General features: G+C 36.8%; 1 protein-coding gene across 1 annotated transcript in view; it reads left to right on the plus strand.

Moving 5' to 3' along the window:
• The window catches only part of LOC150096906 (uncharacterized), a 79,908-nt gene that overhangs the window by 30,079 nt on the left and 30,265 nt on the right, over positions 1 to 19,564 (plus strand). Inside the window, exon 3 of the mRNA XM_090408450.1 lies at positions 14,209 to 14,711. Coding sequence (XP_090264576.1) covers positions 14,209 to 14,711 — 503 coding nt within the window. The remainder of the gene's footprint in view (positions 1 to 14,208; positions 14,712 to 19,564) is intronic.

Here is a 19,564-nt window from a genome sequence, read left to right on the forward strand (position 1 = left end):
GTTTAATCTTCCATTTACACTCTACGCCACTATGTGCTATATACACATTACACCATCTACCGTCTAGTGATTTTTTGTCTGCTAATGGCGCATGTTCTCTTGTCGATTTGGCTGTATGCGGTATGAAAAACCGGAATTTTCGGAAAAAAATCCTGTATCCTCCGTATGAGATCGGCTAACTCATCTTGAAACGAAAATGACGGATTATTTGGTCCCCTTCTCATTGAATAAATTTCTATCGAGTTGCTTCTACACACACAGTCAAACAGACTTTTGTATCCTCACCCACTACAAAGTTATGACGGAAAGAATGAGTTTCAAATGTGTATTCCATTGAATTGGTACACACCAACGCTATTACGGCAGTTATAATATGCTAAACGAATTCGCGATGAAAATGACAGAACACAAAATTTCAAATATGTCTACATGGAGAAACAATTACAAAAGATGTACTCGGTCGACTTTCATTTTATTTACTGCACGCTTACGGTCCAATGATCACTTCTCTCGCATCTCAAGTTGCACAAAATTAACGCAAAGTGTTATCTAGACACGTTCGAGTACTAAATCAAGAGTCGGGCAGTCACTCTTCAGCCAAGCACTCGAAGAGATGTTGTTGTTATTCGGATTTACGGCCGGAGCAAGTACGTATACGAGGCTAGTATATCTTGTCTGTTAATTAACCGCGTGTGTCTCTCTGTCCGGTTTTATTGTCTTGCGGGATGTACCAAAAAGAATCCCTCACGACAAGAATCGCTTTCGACCTACTGTACCTCTCGTTCCATGTCGAATCTTATTTATCAAACACTTTTCATTGGAAAGATGTTTAAACAGGACACAGTTCGTCAAATCTGAAGTCTTAATCTAATTCATGGAGGGGGGGGGGGGAATGAAAGATAACAAAACAGTCAAAAAGTGTCCTTTATCTTTTCGACACTCTTGTATCCAACCGATGAAAGACGAACGGCGCTCGAGAGTCTTCTCCACCAAAATCCACCAACCGATGCGCCCTACTACGTAGGGCGCATCGGTTGGTGGATTTTGATCCCAATCGGAATCACAACAAAACAGAGAAGAAGATCCTGCAGGGCTGGACAAAAAATGAAATGCAGCGCACTTCACATTGTTCAACCGATTTCGATCTTCAAAGTTTTAAGGGAACATATTCCTCACCTCCTGGCTGTTAACTGGTATATACCAATACTATTCTTTCTATCTCTTCATTGGAAAATTGGGCATTCAAAAGAAATGCTCAAAGAAAAAGGCCTAAATACTATCAACCTTCTTTCATCCCCCAAACAGGTTATTTGTTATACCGATGGATCACCAGACACCAATATGATTAATAGAGGTGCTGGTATTCTCCTTCTACTCCCGAAAGGTAAAAAACTTTCAATAATGTTGGATCTGGGAGAATTGCTTCCAATTTTACCAGCGAACTTTACGCAATAAATAAAGCACTCGAAGTCTACTTAAAATTATCATCTCAATAATCTGAGGGCATTATAATTTACAGTAACTCAAGATCAGCTATAGAGGCAATCAAAAATGGCAATAACAAGCTCACACAAGACACCCATAAACTCTTAAATCAACTAAAGTGTTTAGGAAAAAGTTGCATTTTACAATGGATTCCTGCTCATGTAGGCATTGATTACAATGAAGCAGCTGATAAATTAGCAAGAGGTCAGACAACTCAACCAAGAAACTCACACGATAAATCTTGCCGATGCTAACGCACTAGCAAAAGCTAAACTTATTCCGCTGAAATCAGTGATACAACATCAAATTCCCGAAATCAATGCTGACAGAAAGACCTCCACCACGATAGCAAGACTTTGAACAGGACATTATAGAGGAATGAAGATCAATACAGATTATACGAGAACATATAGAAACTGCCCCAATACTGAATTGACACCCACTCACATCTTTACCTGTCCAGCAATTACAGCAGCGTTGCAAGAAATAGATTCTAATCCTGAACAACAGCTCTATACAAACAAAATCATCGACATAGCCAAAGCAGTTCAAGAAGCACATGGAAACATCTAAGACTCTTGAAAGGACAAGACAACAACAACAATCAACATTATTCATCATCATTTATGAATAGGGAAATATATAGAGAAATATTCTTATGACAAAATCTCAAGGAGATAAAGGCTGTTTTCGGCCTTTATCTCCGTTATCTTCATGAGTCTCATCTTCAAAAAGAAGTGTTCAACTGTTTTCTTGGTCTTTTTGTTCCTGGAGCACTGAATGTAGGTGAAGGTGAACTTTATTGAATTGTGGGTGTTTTCTGGCTTTCTTCAAGAATAACAGTGTTAGGAATATGATCGCGTCATTTGTATCCTAGTAGTAACTGAAGGAATGCTGTCCCAAATGTGTCATTTGTATCCTAGTAGTAACTGAAGGAATGCTGTCCCAAAGCTATTGATGATGTTAAGTGCTCGCTGAGAAGTGATATTCCGTGTCTGGACACCATATGCAAATAAGGCTTGACTGGTGGTTTCGTACAAACGAATTTTGGTATCTGTGGTGATGAGATTGGATTTCTACATATTAGTTAGGCTTTTATGGAATGGAAGAGCTTTGTTAGAGCTCTTCCATTTCTGTCTGTCTTAGAGCTCTTTCATCTGTCTGTTAGAGTATCGATGTAGAAACCAAGGTACTGAAAAGCATTTACTTCTTCAAGAATGTGGTCATTTAGCCTAATATTTCCTTCTTTTTCTGATCTTTACTTTAGTTTTACTGCCGTTGATTGCCAACCAGAAGTGCTGCATTTTTACATAATTATATAGGACTTCTAGGACAATTATCCCCTGGACAAAACCCCCCATCAATAATCCCCTGATTAAATCCCCCATATAAAAAGCCCCAGGATATTAACCCCGTGTGCAAAAAAAACCCAAACAATGAACCCTCCCATTTGAAATATCGGTAGATGAAATTAAATATGATAAAAAAAAGAAATATTTTTTTTTTTTTTTTTTTTTTTTTTTTTTTTTTTTTTTTTTTTTACTAAAGAGCCAAAAGGGCTCACTTCGGCGATGCAAAATTTATAAAAATTAAGTGGATATTAAATCCAGCATTATTTCAAAGCTAAAACGTTTATAGTTTCTATATTCGGCTTTGAAATAATGCTGGATTTAATATCCATTTAAATTTTATTAATAAAAAAAAGTTTTAAAGTTACAATAACAAAAAATAAATAGAATGCAGAATAACAATTTAGTCTTCTTCGGGTGTTATCTTTGAACGCGCAATCAAAGGGACCGATGACATTTCTAGGATCAGGTAATTTTGTTAATAATACAGTATTTGCTTGCAGTTTCTTTAATCCGAATTATATGTCAAAACAAGAGTAATTTTTCCTGGAATTTTAACTGTTATGACCATCATGAAGCGATTTATGTTAAGATCATAGGATTAGGAATCTCCGCCAACAAATAATTTTCAATCTGTTTCGTCTTATTACTGTAAACTTGTAAACATTATGGTTAAATATTTGTATATAAATAAGTAACTTACATTTGTGAATTATTGTAGTCTTGATAATAACACCGAACGTGTCAAAACTGTTGTCAAAGTGAAATCGAAAACAAAATATTTTATTTCAGTCTATTATAATATTCATAAAATATATTTGACTATCCATGATGGAATTTGTAAAATCGAATAAAGGAAAGGAGAAAGCGATTTTTGAAGGTTATTTTTGTATGTAAAACAAACAAACAAATTGACGAATGGTGTTGTATCATTTCAGTGTGAAAGAAGGTGTAACAAGAACGAATGTACAGCTAAAATTTAACTACGTGGAGAAGAGCTTGTGGGACGGTTAAACGATCATTCTCATGGTCCAGATCCAGCACAACAACAAGTTCTCAAAGTAGTTCAACAAATTAAAAGACTGGCAGAAGAAACTGACAAAGCAACGCAGCAAATTATCACCCAATCTCTTTCACTGTATACCATTCATGCACTAGTTAATAGACGAGCCATTCCATGTGTTTATGCATTACTGCAAAACAAAACTCAGGATACATATATTAAATTGTTTAAGGCATTAAATCTGCTGAATGTCAATTTGAAGCCAATCAGCATCATGATCGATTTTGAATTGGCAGTTATAAACAATTTAGAAACACGTTTCCCAGACAATGAAATTAAAGGATATTTCTTTCATCCACATCTACCGGAAAATTCAAGAGAGTGGTTTGCAACAACGTTACCAAGAAAATTCCGACTTCGCACCGAAATTAAGAATGATGCCGGCTCTTGCATTTGTTCCAACAGACGCAGTGGTCGGTGCTTTTGAAGAATTGTATGAATTTCTACCTACAGAAAGCTTACCAGTTCCAGATGATTTCGAAGATTCTTACATTGGAAGACCACAGCAACTAACTTATGTCATTAATATGTGGAATATGTATCAACAATCCGAAGAAGAATTACCAAAAACAAATAATTCGGTAGAAGGATGGCACAGAAGTTTCCAGTCCAATGTCGGAAGTTTCCATCCCACCATTTACTGGATTTCTCCAAAGAGAACAAATATTGCAACAAGTTTACTGCATTCAAATGTTGGCAGGTCATCCATCACAAACCCCGAGAAAGAAGTATGCTGATTCAAATGCACCGATTCTTAATAGTTTGCAGCTACCGTGATCGTAGCATTATGGACTATATACGTGGGATTGCGCACAGCCTTTTTTTTAAGTATTAATGTGTAATTAATAATATTAAACATTTCCTGTAAAAGATTCAACATTTTAAATGAATTCATTTTTCTCTTTGTGTATATCCTAAAACGTGCATATTAGGTGTTAGTATAATTTTAAATTTATATCCATATTTTGTTGTGTCAAATAAATTTTTGTTAAAATTTTTATTTTATCAAATTTATTTTAAAAGATTTATTTTATAATTTTTTGTATCGTTTGTTGTGTAAAGGAAATTTTATTTAAAGAATTTTATTTTTATACGGTTGAGTTAATGTCCGGGGTTGTTTACACGGTGTTTTTTTTTAAAGTGGTTATTTTTAAACCAGGGGTTATTGTCCGGGGAATTTTTGTCCAGAGGTAATTGTCCTGTTACGTTATCTAGGTGGTTTTGGCCAGTTTGAATGTTAGAGTCACTCAGTACAACATCGTCTGAAAAACAGAGACCGCTTATGTGAGTTTGTTCTGCTGAATCTTCGGGAGTTATTCTGCACCCATTTCCTGTGAGTATGAACACATAAGTAACACACGCACACTAATAAGCGTAACACTCTTACGGCAGTATAATATGCTAAAACAATTCGCAATGCAAATGACAGAACACAAAATTTCAAAATATAGCAATACTGAGGGAAAATTATAAAGGTGTAGAACTTAAGAATTTACGTAAAAACCAGTGGAAAGATGAAAAGTAAAATAAAATTCTAAGAGCTTTCTATGAAATTTTTATGACGGTTTCAAAAGATCAGGCGAAGTATTTTCAGAATCAGGTTTTAATCATGCATCTCAGAAAAATGGAATGTAGAACTCAAACTATTACTTCAACAATGTGAATGGTAAGATTTAGGATGAAGAAATGGTGAAAATTATCTGCGTATCTTCGATGCCTTGCGCCAATTGATATAAGCGTGATATAAGCTATAATGTAATATTATAGATATAAGCTTATATATTGATGACGGCTAAGGGAGAAGATCGACTGTCCACTGATTTTCATAGTTAGTCAGGACTAAAATAGTTCTGTGAATTCCATTCGGGGAATTAAAATAATAATAATTAATAATAATAATAATAAGCTAGCGCCTTTTTATTCTCATATAGCAGTGGGTCTTAACCTTTTTAGTGATCGGCACCCCCTTGAATCTAAAAATAAGTTCTCGCACTCCTTGAAAAATGTGTTTCTATTTCTTTATTTAGGAAATTACATCTATTGCAAGATAATTTATTTATTGAAAAATAACCACATACATTTACATATACGTACAAAACAATATCTCAATTTTTAATGGCTATGTTGTTGTTTATTCATAATAATACTTTTGAAGCGAGGCTTCTTTTTTGAAAGAGCCACGCGTAAGTCATCACTTGCATTTAAGCGATTTCTGGCTTTTGTTTTTATGTGCAAAAGTGATGAAAATCCCATTTCACACAGGTAGGTGGTGGCAAATGGTAAAAGTGTCTGCAATGCTGCTTTTGCCAGCTGTGGATAAGGTTGTAACTGTGTACACCAGAATTGTTCTAAGTCCAGTTTTTCAAATTCCATTTGAATACGTGCATTGGCTCGTATTTCAATAAGACCGTCTTTTATTAAATAGCTGCCGTCCATCGAATCTGGGTCAAATAGAAATGGATCCAGTATCCATCTCTGAACTTTGTTAATATTTCCCGTAGTAAAGTATCCATGAAATGATTCACTCAATTGTTGGAGGTGTATTATTGCAATTCCAGGTATAATTATTATTTTCTCATTTTCTAGAACGATTGAATCAAGCAAAGGAAAGTTTGCAAAATTCCCATTTTCAATTCGACGTTTCCAAATTTTTAGTTTTTCAATAAATGAAGATAATTTTTCACTAGCTGTTATTATGTTCTTACCAAATCCTTGCATTGATGTGTTTAATTCATTCAGGTGGCTAAATATATCTGCTAAGTAGGCTAGTCGAAGTATTCCTAGCCCAATGGCTTTAACAGGCCTTTAAGGCCCACAGCCTTCCAGACATGCTTGGATTTCGTAACTGAAATACGAGGATAGAATGGTCACCCCTATGCCTCTAAGTATTTATGACTGTATCCCTGTGTGTTCACGGGCCGGTTTCGCTTGCTTGCGGGATGAAAAACTCCCAGCTGAACTGGCGGAAAAAACCCTGCTGTCCACGCCCAAGACCGGCTAACTTGGCTATGGCTGAGGAAGATTCTTAAGCTCTTCACTTCGTCGACGGGAATCGGACCTAGGACACTCCTTCCCAAGGCATATGGTTGCGAAGCGCAAAGCAACTAAGCTAACCGCGCGGACAGTCGAAGTATTGCTTCTCTTTTTTCAAAAGCTTTAACTAAATCACAATTTTGGTTAGCCTAGGGCAAGGGAGGCATGCTAAGCAGGATTTCCTCGCGCAATTCAAAAATCCTGCTTAGCATACCGCCCTTGGAGAGCCACCGTACTTCAGCGTGATAAAGAAGCACAGTATGAACAGCACCGATTTCTTCGCACAAAGATACGATGATTAAGCGCTCGTCCTCGGATATACTTTACTACATTTACTGCAGTAGTTAAGTGCTGTTTTAAATTCTTTGCAAAGCTTTCGATGCAAGTGCACGACGGTGCAACATGCAATGCGTTATTGTAACTTGCGGTATTTCTGTCTTGATGTATGAAAAAAATCCAGAATTTTTGCCCAACATTGCAGGGGCACCATCAGTGCAAACTGAGCCCTATCACATTCACGAGTATTTGATGTTTCAAAAAAAGTTTTTAATATTATTGAAAACATCAATTCCTTTTGTCTTCAACTCCAGTGGCTCACAAAATAAAAATTCTTCCAACATTTCTTTTTCCTTAATGATCGCACAAATACCAACAACTGACTACAATTATCAACATCAGTTGACTCGTCCAGTTGAATACTCACTTTTAGAGGACTGGCTTTGATATCTTCTACTACTTGCAGTAAAATATCAACACTGAGATCTTGAATGCGCGATCGAATCACATCGTTCGATAACGAAATCTGCTGAATTTTCCTTTGTGCTTCAGAACCCAATACAATTTTTGCAATTTCAAGTGCACATGGTTTTACCAATTCCTCAGCTATTGTATGACCTTTTATTTTCTTAGCACGCAGGTATGCCACTTGATAAGAAGCTTCTAACAAGGGCTTTTGAACTGCCGCAAAATCAAATTTTGTGATAGTACCGCTGGTATCAAATCGTGCCTTCTTATACTTCAAGATGTTAAGAGTATGTCCTGCAGATTCACCACCATGCTGATTGTTGAAATGCTCTAACACGTTTGACGGTTTAAGATTGGAGCTTGAAAATATTTTGCAACATAAAATGCATTCTGGTCGTTGCGTGCCATCTTTTTTTGTTGTACAAGAGAATCCATAAGCAATAATCGTCTTTCCATTGGCGTTTTTTCGACATAACGAGGATTACTACAATCGATAAAATAATAATTGTAATTTTTCAAAATTTGCAGGAAACCTTTATGTAATCAATTGATCATATCCGGTATGGACTTTAATAACTGATTAATGTTGGTTTAATGTTGGTAAATTAAAGAAAATTAGTATTCGTTTCTGCGTCAAACCACCTCGTTAACGTTCGTACTCAGAGAATGCGAACACGTGCGCATATCAACCAGTTTCTTATTGTACTACATGTGCTGGTAAGTGCGATGCGCTGAGGCAAAGGTAAAGAGGGTAGGGGTACGGGTCCCAAAAGTCGACGTAGCGTTCGCTAGTTTCTCACAGGCGGTCAGGCGGTAGTTTCCATCGAAAATTTAGAAACTTCTCTCGCACCCCTGGAAATGCTTTCTCGCACTCCCAGGGGTGCACACAGCCCTGGTTCTTAACCTGGGGTGTGTTCATATAGGGAGTAGGCAGGCCTTTTAACCTTTCTAGCTTTTGGAGACTGAGTGGGCAGTTCAATCTCCACTGTAGCCAATCAGAGACACCTGACCCATGACAATCACTAATTATAAGCCGCCACCGATGAAAAGACCGGCAAGCAAGTGCTGCCATCTCTTATTATCTAACCCTAACAGGATATGTTACTGTCTGGATTAATGTGGGTTCTATGGTCGATTTTCTTGAGATTGCGGGATGAAAAACCCGAGTTTCCGGGAGAAAAAACATGTTTGTCCGTGCCAGAAATCGACTAACTCGGGAACTGGTCAAAGGTAGGCTTATAAAAAAGTTCCTCCAGTCGGCGACTAGACTTGAACTGAAGTCTATCTTCAGACGGCCTAGGGCAGAAGATGCAAGCACCACTTCCACTGAGCTACACAGTCCTCTCTAGGGATGGAAGGATTAAAAAAAACGTTAGACTATAATAAGACATTCATAATGCCATCTTTTAAATATTTATTTGGAAGCCGAATAACTTATAAGGAAAATTATTACGGAACTCTATTTTTAATTTTTTTTTTCAGTAACTTTATTATGTCCTGTTGAGAAGTAGTTGCACGACTGACTTTCCAGAACTGTGGCATACGTTAATGAAAGTTTAAATGTCGTTTACTTTGCTCCCATGAAGCAAGTTAGTTTCGAAGTGCAAAAAAGTGTCCGTGGAAATTTTGGCTATCTATTTTATTTTCTCCATTTTTTTTTTTTTTTATGAACTTCGCAACCACCCTTTGGAAATAAATATCATTCCTCAATGAATGTATTCGTATTGAATATATATATAACCACACACATTACATATAAACAGTGCTGCACTTCGTCTGAAGAACAGCAAAACGATCGAGAGATACGAAAGCGTACCACTGCTGTCAGCAGCTTTCCTATGCGCCCACGCACGTGATATTTCTCATTGGGTTTGTGAATGGATTGCAAACAATAGCGAAAACGATGTAGGCACTGTGTAAACAGAGGCAACAAAAATCAATACTTCGAAAGAATAATAGCGACCATTCTTTCTTTGCACGCAACACGAACGAACGCATTTGCTGAAGCACCGATGAAAGTTAACAGACGTTGGCGAAAAACAGACACAACTCGTTTAGCACCGATGAAGTTCGATGAAAACGGAGCCTTAATTCAACGGATAGCAGTCGCATTTAAAACAGATTCGAACATCGCATTGCGCAAGCCACCAGCTCGACTTGGAGGGAGAGGGGGGAGTATGGGAGGTGTGCAAAATATTTGCTTGACTTTGGCAGCAGTATCTCTGGGAAAAGGGTAGCGAGGGGAATGCTCGCAGAGGACCGTCTATTTTAGCTTATGTGCACTGTTTAATGACATTTAGCAACGACAGGCGTGTCGGTAATTATTATGAGAACTATACGGTAAAAAAGTCTCGGAGTCACCTTCAGCCCAACTGACACTTGTCGTGCACTTCTCAAGTTCAAGCTACCGGAAATTAAAGTTCCGTTTTGAAACGTCATAAGACTAAGTTTAAAAAAAAAAAATAAAAAAAATCGTGAATTTTTTAAACCATTACAATATTTAATTTATAAAATGAAAATGAAGTACCTCATGATTATGTGAAGATAAGGAATTTTCAACAGAAAGTGAGTTGATCGATATCACAGGACGTACCAGGTTTTTCCTTCCGGCAACTGATTCTGCCGAAAATGTAAACCGGACAGAAGAACACGCGCAATTAATGGCCATTAATAGACTGGTCTCTTGGGCTTAATTGCTTCGGCCATAATTGCATAAAAACTTACTGCATGGAATGAAATGAAAAGGGTGAAGAAGGTCAGAAAATGGAAAAGAAACATTGTTATGAAGACAATGAGGAATCTTTTACCTCCTATATGATTAAGGAAAAAAAATTAACTCTCAGCTGATCACAAATTCTAAGTTTCGATAAGACAGGATTCGATTCTAATTACTTATTTTAAAGGACTTAAGGACCATCAAAAGAAAAAGACTAGAGGTGTAGCGTTGTAACGAAAATCTAAATAAAAAAATCTAAGCAAAATATACCCTTGTAACCCCATCTCCAGAATACTTCATGACATCAGAATCAAGGCTTTAATTCTACAGAATATTAAGAATGTCACTAATGTTATTATTCTCTAACCAGCCTGGTTGAACGAGTGGATAGAGTTCCCTCTGTCCAATCAACAGACTGTAAATTCGAATCCAAGTGTGAATTCGCACGCACGTAGCAGACCGAACACAAACAAACAACGGCATATCAAATGCACGTTTGCCATTGCTATTCATGTTCAAATATTTTCACTATGGTTGTTACCTCTTATTACCTGTTTTCTAGTTTTTTAGTTTATTCACATAATTATCCTGGTGATGTGAAACAAAAGAATTTTCACGAAACTAGTAGAGCCGTCAATAAAAATCAGTATTATATATCCCATCTGGTTTGTTTTTGTGGAGTAATATCGAAGAAAAAAAAAAAAAAACATTTCTAGTATTGTATTTGGTTTTCAAACCTTTAGCCCGCTCACGATACTTGAAGAAGGCCAGAATGTACATACAATACGTTTACAAGCTTTGAATAGGAATGACATAAAAATAAACTAGTAAGAACAAAATCTAAGTCCTTTAATTTTATAGCAGTTTGCATAATTTGAATAATAACAACGTCCGGTTTTCCTTAAAAATTAACGTGCCTCGAGAAATTCCGGTAAATATCTCCAGCATCACGAATTTCAAAGATTTATGTCTATTGTGGTTGTTCCGGCCTCAGAAGCCATCGGCAAGTCTCTTCATTGGAAGACCTCGTCTTCATTTTCCAGATGATTTATATTCACCTACTTGTTTGGGAAATCGTTCTGTTTGCATTCGATTAGCATGTTTCATTCAACTGCGTTTATATTTCTTTATTCTTATTTTGTGTGGTTCCTGATTGAATTCATTATGTATTCAATCAGGAACACTGATTCTTTTTTATGATGAAATAGGGTATACTTCGCTGGTTTTGTCTGTTTTTCAGCTTCTGTTAATCATAACTCATAATTTTTTTTGTTTGTTTTATTGTTGAATTAGCAGTCTATTTTTGTACCCGGTTATGTTTATACAGAACTTATTATATTATTTTTAGGATAATTTTCTTCTAGTAGGATCTTGGCGTTTAAAAGCCATTATTATTTTTATTTCTGTTTGAGATTATCATGTCCCGGTCATTCGCTATGTCTTTTATGTTTAGAATTGGTTTCTGAGTTTGTCTTCAGAATAAGTTAATTATCATCTGGTCAGCTGGACTTAAGTTAACATTGGTTTGATTTAGAGAATAGTTTAATAACAATACCTTGATGGCCTTTTTTCTATTCCATTTTTTATTTCATTAAGTATATCTATATGAAATAGATTTTCAGATGGGGATATGCGTGTCTAACTTCTTGGTTTATTTCAGTCATTTGCCAACCCCGCATGCTGTGGTATGACCTGTTGTCGCAAATGGAGCTCTGGCGACAGAGTACTGCCACTTTTAACGTAACATCTGCAACAGAAGAAAATGCCAACCATATACTTTATTTCTTCTGTGGGATAAAATTTGGAAGAACGCCAGTCCACTGACCTTAACAGCGCCCCCCCCCCCAATCCATTGTCAGGCTACCTGACAAATGGAATTTTACTTTTAAGCTAATAAAGCGGAGACCTTAGTTGGTCTCCTCTTTAGTAGATCTCTCTCTCTCTCTCCTGACAAAATGATACGGAGTTGTGGATCGTTTCTTTGAATTCCTTTTTTTTTTTCCCACAATAAAAAGAAAAGCTCTATCAGGCAGTCATTCAGTTCCAGGAACAGCAGCTGCTTACTGAGAGTGCAATATTTCAATATCACTTTTTAATATTAAAAAAAAAAAACAGCAAACACATGAGTAGAGTGTTAAAATGAAGACATTACATTTTCTGCTTTTTAATGTATCAAGTTATAAATCGATTTGGAAAAGAAGCAAACGACAAGATATTACTTAATAAATTCATTAAAAACTTTATAGCGTGCATAAAAAAATGAATATTAAACATGAAGATCGCGTGTTAGCAGTATAACTCATAAAATATTCCAATTTATAAAGCAAAGAAAGTGGATATTAAATCCAACATCATTTCATAGCCGAATACAGAAACTATAAAAGTTTCGTGCGAGAAATGACCAGAGAGCTTGCGGGAATACACTCGCCGCCATACTACGAGTTGCCCTAGCCCAGTGGTCGCCAAAGTGGTCGATATCGACCCATCATTGTATGGGTAATATTTAATTCGGTTAACTTGAATTACCTCCATCCTGAATGACAATGCAATTAAGAGTGAATCGTGGGAACAGTGACGTGAATAGGACCTATAAGATAGAGCAAGGTCATAAAAATAGTTACGGAGGCCAATCAAGTAGGCCAAAATGACGTATTTACCAATAAACGGATGGCGGTGGTTCCCGCCCGGCCGGCGCGTACATGGTTGAAGCTGGTTTCGGTTATGTTAATTCCATTTTAACAAACAAAGAAATAAGCTAGATATAGAATTCAGTGGCGATTTAAGGCTGAAACTTACTAATTTTGAACTCAACATTTCTAATCTTGTCAAGAGTCACGAAGCACACCCTTCACATTGACAACGTTAGTAAATTGTATACTAAGTTAATAAAAGTCTTATTTTTATTATTTAAACGAAGGGGATATTAAATCCCACATTATTTCAAAGCCGAATAAGAAACTCAAAGATCGGAATCAAAGAGTTTCATGCCGAATGTGGGATTTAATATCCCCTTCATTTAAATAATGTTACATCGCCGAAGTGAAGCTCATTGGCTCTTTTATTTAAGTCTTATTTTCATATATATATATATATAAGGAAGACTGTATTATTGTTATTTTGTTATGTAAATTAAATTTTATATTTTACATATTATTTATCCCTCCTATGAAATATGCAATGTTAAGAAGGACGTCAAAAACAAAAACATATCCCTTTGACGTTAAGCCAATATAATAATATATACCATATTATACATACAATAAATAAACAATCTAAAAACTCACATGAGCGTTTTTTTTTTTTTGCTTGTCCTATTATAATTACGTAATAGTAAAATAGAGGGGGTCGATAAAAAGTCAAAAAATCCTTGAAGGGGTCGACGGTCAAAGAAGTTTGGCGACCCCTGCCATAGCCGAACCTGATAGGAAAGCACGGACGCTAAAAGCATCCGTATATTGCCTTCTATTGGTCCATTTTGATAAGGTTTATGTAACTTTACATTGCCGAAATGAAGCCGTTTGGCTCTTTATTTTGGTAAAAACCAAAGAAAGTTTTTTTTTCCCCTTCAAATGGAAGGCGCATACAGAAATGACAGAATGAAATATCCAATATCGTCCAGGTTTATTCCTGATGCATAAATGCATCATGAAATACAATAAAACAGGACTACGAAACCCAAAATGTTATCCGACTTGTTCACTCCACATTTTGTGCGGGTTGAGAAACGAGCATAAAATATTTCTATTTGAAGAGTGTTTTGCTCTTTTTTTGACAATTCTTTCAACTGCTCCTATTTATCGCTGATCGTTTTCTTTTAGGGTTTGCGAATAAAGAAGCAGCGTAGCACTGGCGACATCGACCGTCGAGGTGTAGGTTCGGTGAGGAGTTCGGGGTCGAACCTGAGTTCTGCTAGCTCCGAATCGAGCCAGTCTGGAATGACTCAGACGTCCGTTCACACGGACAGCAACATCAGTTTCGTTAGCCAGGACGATGTCACGGATGCTGCGGTGACCGAAAGCTATATGGGAGAGTGGAAGAACGATAAACGCTGCGGATTTGGCATTGCCGAAAGGTCGGACGGACTGCGATACGAAGGCGAGTGGTACAACAACAAGAAATATGGATACGGGGTGACGACCCTCAAAGACGGCACCAAAGAGGAAGGAAAGTATAAGAACAACGTTCTGGTGTCATCAGGGAAGAAGAAACACTTGTTCATGCTGAGGTCGGCCAAGTTCCGAGAGAGGGTCGACTCGGCTGTGAACGCAGCAGTCCGGGCTTCCCAGATTTCATTGCAGAAGGCAGACATCGGAATCACCAGGTGAGTGACCATGCATTCATTCAATATTAATAAATAAATAAATAAATAAATATATATATATTTAAAAAAATCTCCTTATGGCAGCGAGACACTGTGGCGCTCACTACCTCGTCGTTTGTCACGAAAATGCACTCAATAATCACTTTGTATTCTTGGTTACCTGGTTCCATTTTATTATTTCCCCATTTCATTTTGTTATCAAAAGCAGCAATAACAGGAGTGATTAATGTTAATATAACCAATAACAAGCAATACACACTATAATTACACTTACTAACATTGAGAATTCATTTCTAAAGTGATTCACTTTTTACTTAGTAATCACACAAAATATACGATTGCGAATACAAAATATACGATTGCGGTGAAAAGTCTGCTGCTCTTTAACCAATTAACAGTTCGTTACTGCAGCAACGGCAAGTAGAGCTCGCAGCTATAGCAAACACAACAGTTAACGGAAACGCAAAATTTAATTTCCTTTATTCTTCTATTATAAACGTCGATAGGATTTTACTACAACATGTCAAATTCTCCTATTTAACTTCTTTCCCTTGAAAATCACAGCATATAAAATATAATCTAAACTCGAAGGTATTTCTATCCTGACTTAATAACATTAAGTTTGATTAATAAGTCTTACTAATTATGAAAAGCGAGTTTAACTTCTCAGGAAATTAGGCCTAATTAACAACGTAGATGTCAAATACTATATGAAATAAAACATTCTCAGAACAGTACTTAATTCAAACAAAATTATTTTTACTCACAGTTGGGAGATCATCTCCTCTTCCAATTCTAAAAAATATGGAATCAGAAATCCTGGACACGCTTGTCTTCGGACGAAAATTTATGGCACTTCTCTAAGCAAGAAAGCGCAGACTGTTGTCTATCACTAGAGGCGCTGCAATATGCATTAAACAAGCAATAAATAACAAAAATGATGAAATAAATATCAGGACGACACAAACATTGATACTCTTTCGCTATTGTTACACAGTTAAAATTAGTAGAACTCATCATAATTTTACCATAAAAAACCTTTGGTCATCTTACTAAAAATGCAATAAAACATTTCGTATAAAAAAGTCATAACAGCGACGATTTTTTTTTTTTTTTTGAATCATCACAACCGCAAAGTAGAGGTTGTACAAATTTTGAAACATGTGAAACCAGGGTAAGCTTATATTAACAAAACAGAGAAGGGCAATGAAATATTCAATTAATAATTTTAATAAAATATTATTAAAGTTATTTTGAAATAAAAATAATTTGAAAAAAGATTAATTTGATAATTAAGATTTTATTAAAATATAAATATTTTCATAATATGTTAAAAACATTTCGCCAGTAAAATTGGGTTGACAACAGAAAAATACTCTTTGGTGGTCAGCATAGATTTGTTAAAGAAGATCGTGTTTAGCAATCTGCTTACTTATTATAATAAAATGACAAATGCATTGGATAAGGGCGATTCATACATAATGGTATATTTAGATTTGGCAAAGGCCTTTGATAAATTGCCACATGAAAAGCTGGTAGTTAAATTGAAACGGATGAGGCTAAACAGTAGATTAGAACGCTGGATTGGAGACTGGCTTCTGATAGGTATCACGAGTTGTCCATGGAGAAGCGATATACCCCGAGGGTCTGTTTTGGATCCATTTCTGTTTAATTTGTATATAAATGATATTGTGTGAGATCTGAATGGCGATATGCAGTTGTTTGCAGATGATGCTAAGTTGGGGAGAGCTATCAGGGATAGAGCGGATGCTGTGGCTTTGCAAGAGGACTTGAATACGCTGGCTGAATGGGTAAATGAGTAGAGATATCAATTTCAATGTTGCAAAGTGTAAGGTTTTGAAATTTGAGAAGCAGAGATGGGATGTAGAGCACACAATCGGTGGAAATATCTTGAACACTGATTTGTAGAAGTAAGGATGTTATGATTCTCTTGAATAAGGTTTTGATAAGGCCACATCTGGATTTCTGTGCACAGATTTAGTCACCTGGTTTTTAAAAAGATACAGATGTATTGAAAAAAGTGCGGAGACGATTGAGTAAGGTGGTCCTATTTTCTGGAATGTTGACTATAAAGACAGATTGAGAAAGTGCAATTTGCAGAAATTGGTGGAGAAGGGATATGAACGAGACATAAGCTGTTAAGAAGTTATTACCAGATTAATGTCGGGGAGGTTTTGCATAGAATGGGTGAAAATAGGGGAGGAACAAGAGGTCATTCCTAGGCAACAGTGGGAGCAAGGGGGGTGGGTGAGGAGCAGGTTTTTTTGATGAAGAAGTTTTTTTTTTTTCATGGTGAGTGACTGGAATACATTGCACGAGAGTGTGGTTAGTGCGGAGAGTGAACATATTTAAGACCAGGTATGATTGAGACCTCCCGCGATGAGTCTTTTGACTCCATGGAGGTTTTAATAATAAAAATAATAATAATGATAAAATGACGAATTTCTTGATTTTAAATGTCATCCTAAACTGAGAAAAGCCATTGCTTACTAATATAGAACTTTGCCAACAGTTTATTGTCCGCGCGGTTAGCCTAGTGGCTTTGCGCTTCGCAACCATAATCCTGGGGAAGGAGTGTCCTTGGTTCGATTCCCGTCGACGACGCGAGGAGCTTAAGGATCTGCCATAGCCAAGTTAGCCGGTTTTGGGCGTGGATAGCAGCGTTTTTTTCGCAAGTTTATCTGGTGTTTTTTATCCCGCAAACCGGCCTTGTGAACACACACGGAATACAGACCCAGCCATAAGCCCGACTCGTCAGCCTGTGCCAGTTTCGGAGCCCGGATAAAATTTGGGGGAGGACTAGATGGTGCCGTATTCCCCCCATAAAAAGGGGACTCACGGCTACTGTACCATCACACGGTAAGCAAGGAACAGTTTATTTATTTATTTTAATCAGTTTGACTCAAGAAAGACTGCTTGATCACACGGCAATTGCGAAAAGTAATAATAAAACTGGAGAAGTCCAATTTTCCAACGGGAAAAAGCTTCGATAGCACACACACACACACACGCAACACATACTTGAGTTATTTATTTTTAGTGCATAATTTTTCTTTTATGGTGATTGTGTGTATGATTAAACAAACAATAATAATAATAAAATAAAATAAAATAAAAATATAATACAATCACTGAAAGGCCCCATGCGGATCATGCGTTTCCGTGTTGAAGGCGAGGGAGGAATATATGCGTAGAATGATTAAAAAATGCACGCAAATGAAATGAAATTAATAATGTCAGTTGTGAAGGACTTAATCGTTTGCATTTAATATCATAATAATGCTACCTGAAACGAGTTTTAAATTCCTTATGAAATAATTTTATATTAAAATTAATAAACTAATGATTTTTGCCGGAATTCCATAGCATAGTTGGAAGAACGACGGGAACTGTGCCCTTCGAATTAAAAGACTTGCGCTTGAAGATTCCTCTTCTCGTTATGACAAGAGGAATCTTCATACAGCTCGTTTTGAATTGGCCGTGAGTTGGTCGATCTCATAAGGAAATAGCAGGGTTTCTTCTCCTAGAAAGTCGGGTTATTCGTCCCACGAAACAAGCGAATCGGCCACAGAGTACACACAGTTAAATAGACGCGATGAAGTGCAGATGCCATTGAATACGTAGATTGGGTGCTTAGCGTGGGCCTCCGCAGTGAATCCTTGAACTCCACGCAACTGAAATCGCAATCATACTTTGAATGTCACTTATGATGGAGAGTGTTGTTACATATACATTAATTTCTAAACATTTCAGCGTTCGGAATAAAAGTGTAATGGAGGAAAGAATAAATTGTCCCTCAGCAAGCAGGCTTCTTCATGACTCGTTCTAATCCGTTTCAAAACGCACTTTACGGTGTTATTTTATCTTCGTCAGTAAATGACCACTCGAGTGGTTAGCGTATCCGCTCTTCAGCCAAAAGGCTGCGGGTTCGAATCCCGCCGTGGGTATGGATGTTTGTGATTGTCTGTGAAAATACTAGTGGTGGGTGGTCTCGGTAGATGGCGTTGGTGTAGATGATGAAGGTAGTTGCGGTTGGTGGAGTGGTGGAGACGGAAAGTTGCAGAGTAATGCCTTCCCTCGATGAGTCTTTGGACTCCCTGGAGGTGTTATGTAATAATAATAATAATAAAATCTCGTTCCCTTTATAACCACACATTCTCATCCCCCTCACCCCACCCACTTTTTTTTGGGGGGGGTATAAATTTGCCCCTGCATTTCTGTACACCTGAATCGCTTCATCATGCTAGGCTCAGCTTTCGTCAACGTGTTTACGGATCAACCCATAAAAATCAGTCATATATGATTTGGTTTCATCCGTTGTCGATGCCGATCTCAAAGAAGTCGAGGGAAATGGTGAAAAAAAAAAAAAAAAAGCGGGCATCGAGAGAAGGGAGTTGGATAGTTCGAGGCATAAAGTATTTTAGTGAAACTGGGTATAAAAATTAACCAGATTACTTTGAATCGGTGAATCAAGAGTTATATGCTTTGCTTTTGTAGTTTTTTTATTTTCATTGTTGAGTCGGTTGAAAATTAATTCTATAATGAAGATGGAAAAAAATGTACACTGTGCAGGGTAAAAAAGGTTATTGTAAATTTGTGAGTAGAATTGCAACTATAAATGCAAACGACCATTTTGCATTACCAGAGGAAAGTCTTGGGAAGAACATGAAGCAAAAAAAAAAAAAAAAAAAAGCAAAGGGTTTATGAAGACTATGCTTCACCTTTCGCCCATATCTGTTATATCGATTCAGATTACACACACACACAAACACACACACATAGAAGAAAAAAAAAAGACACGACTACACACAGTTTACAAATATAAAGAAATG

This window comes from Typopeltis vanoorti, chromosome 18 (assembly GCF_054136105.1).
Source record: "Typopeltis vanoorti isolate ZY-2024b chromosome 18, IOZ_Tvanoo_1.0, whole genome shotgun sequence".
Taxonomy (NCBI): Eukaryota; Metazoa; Arthropoda; class Arachnida; order Uropygi; family Thelyphonidae; genus Typopeltis; species Typopeltis vanoorti.